At 42.0% G+C, this 6,977-nt stretch overlaps 1 protein-coding gene across 1 annotated transcript; it reads right to left on the bottom strand.

Moving 5' to 3' along the window:
- Positions 1-335: 335 nt before the first annotated feature.
- LOC112005654 (3-ketoacyl-CoA synthase 4) lies at positions 336-2,592 on the bottom strand. Its single transcript, XM_024037950.2, has one exon. The coding sequence runs from the start codon at positions 2,209-2,211 to the stop codon at positions 637-639; it is 1,575 nt and encodes a 524-aa protein (XP_023893718.2). The 5' UTR covers positions 2,212-2,592; the 3' UTR covers positions 336-636.
- Positions 2,593-6,977: the final 4,385 nt, after the last annotated feature.

Raw genomic sequence — 6,977 nt, 5'->3', positions numbered from 1 at the left:
CTACATTACTTGTTCCTTCTATATACATGCAGTCTTAACTGTTAAGCACTAAAAATTAAGTTATGCCACATAGACAAACAGGATAATTGATGTCTTCCTTCCACTAAGAATTTCCATAAGAAGGCACGAATTCATCAAATAGGGAACAACAATCAAACACATATCCATAAGAAAGCTAGTTGCAGATAGGCCTGGCATCCAGCTATCTTTTCAACAGTGGACAACCAAGGACTTCACCTAAACTAAATTCTAGTTTTACATAATTTCACATTTTATGCAATGCTTCTCTCTATCGAAAGAATGGAATACAAGACTTCAAATACAAGTTGAGGATATTCCACAAATTTACGAAAACTCTTTCTCATTAACAGAAAATTACAGACGAACAAGATTATGCAAATTGAAATTTTGGAGCATTATTAAATTACAAAATCAGCATTTCTCCAAATCATAGTACTCTGGAAACATAACTGAAACATACAAGAATTGTGAAGTAAAAAGGACCACAATTTGACATCTGGTATCAAACAAAAAAAAAATCCAACAAAAAACAATCTCAGGAACTGACAAAGGTTGAAATAAGGATGGTTAAGCTACCAAAGAAAAATACCCTGAATGGAGAGTCAAACCAAAATGCTATTCAGAGAGTGTTTTCACAGGATAATTGTGAATACTGTCTTCCCAAGGACCGTTATGAGACGGCCTCACATTCCGAAGTGCCTGCCAAACTGCACTATTACATTTGAAACCACTTCCAAATGCTATCTGCCACACACGATTGCCCTTGCGCATCCTCCCCTTAGCCTCTATATAGGCCAACTCATACCAAATGGAGCTCGACGAAGTATTCCCAAACCGGTGAAGAGTCATCCTAGAAGCCTCCACATGAATTGGCAACAACTGAAGATTCTTCTCCAATTCATCAATCACAGCCCTTCCCCCAGCATGAATACAAAAATGATCGAACGCCAACTTAAAATCCGGTATATAAGGCTTGACATCCGCATTGAACAACTTCTTAACAAGCAGGGTCGCGAAGAACAGAAGCTGCTCACTAATTGGCAACACAAGAGGACCCAATGTGGTGATATTAGTCTTAAGAGCACCTCCAGCAATAGCCATCAAATCCTTCGACAAAGAAACACCCGTCTTCCCATTGTCATCCTGTTCCTGATAAACACACCTAAAGGCCTTATCATCGGCCCCACGATGTGTCCTCACAACATGAACCAGCTTATACTTAGCTCTTCTCCGATCCACAGACTTATTGGAGAGCAAAACCGCGGCACCCCCAACACGAAACAAGCAATTGGGTATCAACATAGACTTCTTGTTCCCAAAATACCAATTCTGAGTGATATTCTCAGTGCTCACAACAACAGCATTAGTATTCCTGTGAACTTGTAACAAATCCTTAGCTAAATCAACAGCTATAACCCCAGCACTACAACCCATACCCCCCAAATTGAAACTCCTAATATTACCCCTCAATTTATACTTATTCACAATCATAGCCGAAAGCGAAGGAGTTGGATTAAACAGACTACAATTCACAACAAGAATACCAATATCCTTCGGTTTCACACTGCAATTCGAGAATAGCTTATCCAAGGCACCAAACATAACCTTTTCGGCTTCGTCCCTCGCCGCCGCCATCGTCGGCTCCGGCGGAATCGCATGCATCGCCTCCGGCACGTACGTGTCCTCGCCGAGGCCCGAGCGCTCGAGGATCTTGCGCTGAAACTCCAACGACGAGTCGTCGAAGTCGCCGGTGAGGCGGGAGTGTTCCATGAAGGAATGAGACGGAGCCTTGAGATGATCGGGCGGTTTGTAACACGAGTAATCCACGAGGTAAACGGGTTTGGGCCTGGTCATGATGTAAACGGTCAAACCGAAAACCAAGAAAGCCGAGCAAATGACGACGCTAACAAGGTTGTACTGGAGGTGAAGCCAGAGCTGCCTAATGTCGTCGAGTTCCATTTGCGAGGTTTCGATTAGGGTTACGATGATTAGAGGAACGAAACATAGGGTCAAAAGGTTCGAAATCAGGTAATGGTAACCTAATTTTACGTACTTGAGATTCACGCTCTGTAGAAAATCCGGAAGCCTACGTGACTGTTGGATCTGAACACCAACCGAACCACCACCCCCACCAACGACGCGGGAGCCGCCGTTAGCGGCGGTTAAGTGGGTTGCGCGGCCTTGGTCCATGGCGGTGGGCCTATCAGTTTGTTTTTTAATTAAATGAAAAAGAAAAAAGAATAAAAGTAAAGGATCTGAGAGATTTTGTTCTGTGGGGTTAGTAATAAAAGAGAGAGAGAGAGAGATTTAGTGGTATTAGCAGGTATGTGAGTGTGAGAGGACAGTGTTTGTTAGACAGTTATAAAAAAGGAAAAAGCAATTTAAAAAACGGCCCGTGGAGAAGAAAAGGAATCTACGGTGGGTTTGAGATTTTGACTGTGTTTTTTAGCCAACCAAAGTGAGTCTGTGTGTGTACAACGTATTTTTATGCGTGTGTAGTTTTGCAGGGAGGGAGGTTATAACTCCTATAATAACAAACAAAAGTTTCAGTTCATTACGAAACGAAAAACTTTGGTTTAATAAAAAATTCAAAGCTTTTGAGTCTCGTTTTTTGACGTGAAGACTAAACGCCGAAACTAACTACTACACATGGGATGAGACCTCGGTTAACATCGTTTTCAATGCCGGATTTACTTTCGGATTTTTCGGGATTTTGGCGTCTTCGAAAGTTATTCCCTATTTCTTATTCTTATCAGCAAGCCTTTATTTATTTATCTATTGGTTTTCTAGTTTGATTTTTATTTTTGCTTTGACTTTTTTAGAGGTCATGTTTACAGGTATTATTAAGGTTTGGAGAGTTCACCGAATCGCATAAATCGCACAAATTATAAAATCGCATCAAAATTGCTCGTAAAATGGCATAATCGCACTGTACTGCAAGTAATAGTATACCGTACCGCACCGCACCGCACCGTATCCTCTCTATATATTAATATATTTATTTATTTATTTTTAATATTAAATATATTATTAATAGTTTAATAACCCTAGATTTCAAAAAAAAAAAAAAAGCTTAATAACCCTAGCAAGTGTTGACTAGAAAAGCCAATCCAAAATAAAATATAAAAAAAATAACTCAATAATTTAAAACTTGGCCCAAAAAAAAGGAAAAATTAGTTTTGGACTGAGTAGGAAAAGCCCAAAATTTGAAATATATATTGACTTCAAACCGCATCTTATACATAGTATCGCACATGTGATTGCAAAATTGAGGTGCAGTACGATTATGGTCTTGGTTAAACTCTAAACCGCACCATACCACACCGCACCACACATGTGACCACAAAAACAAGATGCAGTACAGTTATGATTTTAGCTAAACCGCACTGCAAAATGCAGTGCTAAAAAGGCTCAAAATCGCACCACACCGCACCACGAACACCTCTAATTAAGGTATTTTTTTAAAGACCATTTAAAGAAAGTTTAAATTCTAACTGTATGGACTTAATTTGGAAAAGCCTTCAAAAATAAGAAGGAAAAGTGGTCCAACAAGCCCAAACAATAAATTTTCAAAAAGTTGGCAAAAGAACTAGCTCTATTCAATAGGAAAAGCCCTTTCTTCTTGTACAGCCAGAACCCCTCTATAATGTCATCCCCTTATATACCACGTTCCTCCCCTTGCTTTCACCGTACACGTGTAGGTTCTATACTGAGAACTCCTTTCTGTCCCATCTACCCACCCCTAGACTCTCCAACTAGCAACCATAAGGCTGATTGATCACTGTTCAGGCATCACCTCCACATTAATGCGGCCAGAGAGTTAGTTGGGAAGCATTTAATGTGGAGGTAGCAGCGTCAGAAGATATTTGTTGCCTCCACTATCCCATATCCGTTTCTCAATTACAATACAACCTTGTGGACTATCCAGGATAACAAGATAGTTGCATCTACCTCAAACTATTGTTCCGAGGTGAACCTTCTCTTCAGACACATTTTGAATTTTCATTTGCAATCCTCAGCTCTTCTTCTTATATTATTCGTACCATGCCCTTATTAAATCATCCTCGGATGGATTGCTATCCTCGGATTGGGCCACTGGGCAGCAGGCCCAATTCCTACAAACTTACCAATACCTTCTTGTATAGCTGGCCCCACAATAGCCCCTCAAAATCTCGCTTTTTGTCACCTCGACAGAAGGGAGATTTTGATATCTTGCTGTCATCCCCTTTTCTTAATCTCTATGACGCCTTTCTACCTGCCTAAGGCGCACTTCTGATGTTTTGGTTTCAGGAGCATGCCATTATTAAATTATGGCAGCCTCTCTGTCCCCCACATTCAACGGCAAGATGCTAATCTAATGGTGGAGGGTTTTCAGTATATATGAGTGGGATTTTTCCCGCTTACAATTTCTGCGCCACTATAAATAGCTTTTCAAAACAACTTTCCTTCCAGTTACAACAATCATATTATCACAGCGCACATCCATTGAACCTGTCACTGTCTTTTGTCTCATCGTGCGTTCATAAATACCACAATCCTATCCGAGAATCTCCTTTTTAAACCTGTAAGTCTCCTCGAACCTTCTCAGTTCTCATTACCTTTTTATTAGCTTTTCTTCATAACTTTTAGAGAATGGGTAGGTTTAAAAATCTAGTTGAGTCCGAGGAGAATATAGAGGCATTTAGATCGAAGTATGGGATTCCCCCAACAGTGGGTATGAGATATGCTTCTCCAGAAACATGGGTGAACGATAGGAAGACAGGAGAAGTGATCATCCCTATGATTGCCTTTGTAGAGGGAGGGATGACCATTCCTATGAGTAGTCTTACTAGAAGCTATTTTAGATTCTTTAGGTTATCTCCCACACAGTGTGCCCCCAATATATTTAGGGTGTTAGGGAGTATAGAAGTCCTAAACGAGAAGATGAACCTAAACTTGACCCATCACGATGTGAACTAGTTGTATAATCTTAATCATCTAAATGGTCAGGGTTACTATCTCAAATCTAGGCACCTTGAAGTCAGGTTAATCCAATGTCTCCCTACATCGAATAAGGGCTTAAAGATGACTTTTTAATCTTTTCTAGGGAGTGGCATGACGGTCTACCCTGTTCGACTAGAGAGGGAAAACCAGGTGGGGTTTTTGGCAATAAGCCTATATAGTTTGGATTGTACTCTTTAGTTCAAATTATTTTTGTTTCTAACAAAGTTTTCTTCCTATTTTAATGACCTTGCAGATAAACGCGCTACCAGACCTCAATTCGGACTAGTCAACAGGGAGAGTTTGGATAGACTCTTGCGATCCGAGGTGTATGTGAACCCATCTGACGGCCAACTTAGAGCAGCACATATCATCCTCGGGTATAAGCCTATCTCCACAACATTTCAAGCTCCCAAGTGTGTGATAAAGGCTAAGGATCCTCGGCTTCACCGTATCAGTGTAGCTTTTGAAGGATTTATTATTCCTGAGGGCGTTCCAATCCCTGAAGGGACTCCTTTTACCGAACCGCTACACGTGGCCAGACCTTCTACGGGGGCTTCTTCGTCGCGCCCTGTTCCTCAAGAAGGAAGAGAGGAAGAAGAAAGAGAAGAAGAAGAAGAAACTTCAGAGGGAGTCGTAGAACTGTTGGATTCTGCGGACGAATTCGAAGTATTCAACCAACCCCCATCTCCCAAGGTAGTTTTTGACGAAATGGGCATCCAGAGAAAGAGTCAGAGGAGTTTGATGGACGTGATCGAAGGCCAGCCTGAAAAGGGTGCGCCGGGGAAGTCAACTTAACCCAAACTTCCCCCTCCTCCCAAATCTCCTCTTCCCCCTCATCAACCATCCCAACCACCTGTTATCGAACCTTCTGATCCGAAGAGAAGGAAGGATTCGAAATATAAGGAAGTGGTGGAAGCCGGGAGGTCCCGTCCGACTCTTGAAGATGAGGCTCAACGAGCTGCGAAGTAGCAAAAGGTTAGCCATGGACCTCAATGAGTCACGGGAAGGACCACCACTCAGTCCTCGGAGCCCGAGGCTTGGCTCCCCGCTAGGGATGGCAATTTTTGCCCGACCCGCGGGTACCCGGCCCGGCCCGACCCTAATGGGCCGGGTTTTACCCGGTCCGATTAGGAATAGGGTCGGGTATGGGTTTTAAAAAAAAAAACCCGAAGCGGGTCCGGGTTTTATGAAAAAAATCCGGACCCAACCCGAAACCCGCCCCGTTTAAAAACCCGGTACCCTAAATTACAAAAATACCCTCAATATATATATAAACCTAAATCTAACCCTAATCAGGTAATCCCTCATTTCTATTTTCTTCAGCCTCCCTCGCCTCCCTGCTCCCTCCCTCAGTCAGATCCTCTTCACTCGCCTCCCTCGCCTCCGTCTGATCCTCCGTCGCCTCCCTCGCCTCCGTCTGATCCTCCGTCGCCTCCCTCGCCTCAGTTCGATCCTCACTCGCCTCATCCCAAGATAAGAACTACACGTGTACGATGGAAACGGGGGGAAAACGGAGTATATAACATAGGAACGAAGGAAATAAGGGGGACTTCTTCTGGCAGAAAAAAGAAAGAACGAAGAGAGAGAGACTGACTGAAAAAGAGCCGAGGAGAGTTTTTTTAGGAATAAACCTAAAGTATCCCTTGTTTCTTGAGGAGTAGAACCTTTCCTGTCACACAGTACTAGTTCTTGAACCCATACTCTAAAAATTTATTGTTTGGGCTTGTTGGGCTGAAAACTCATTCATACTTAGGGTCAATCCAAATTGAGTCCCTACAAAAAACATTCTAAAAAAATTTAAATAATAAACAAACAAAAAAGAAAGTTACAGAAAGTATTTGGTTATCATGTTGTCGTATAAGAACGATTACAAGTTACAATCACCAAAGCTACCAAGTACCATTTCACCTTCGTACTTTTTCATCAACATAATCTGCAGTAAGGCAATTTGACGTTGGACGCTATTCTTTTTT

Source organism: Quercus suber, unplaced genomic scaffold (assembly GCF_002906115.3).
Source record: "Quercus suber isolate HL8 unplaced genomic scaffold, Cork oak 2.0 scaffold_223, whole genome shotgun sequence".
Lineage (NCBI taxonomy): Eukaryota > Viridiplantae > Streptophyta > Magnoliopsida > Fagales > Fagaceae > Quercus > Quercus suber.
The sequence above is the reverse complement of the archived record's forward strand: the minus strand, read 5'-3'. Positions and strand labels throughout refer to the sequence as shown.

Coding starts and splice junctions, on each gene's coding strand:
- LOC112005654 (XM_024037950.2), bottom strand. CDS start 2,211: ATGGACCAAGGCCGCGCAACCCACTTAACCGCCGCTAACGGCGGCTCC.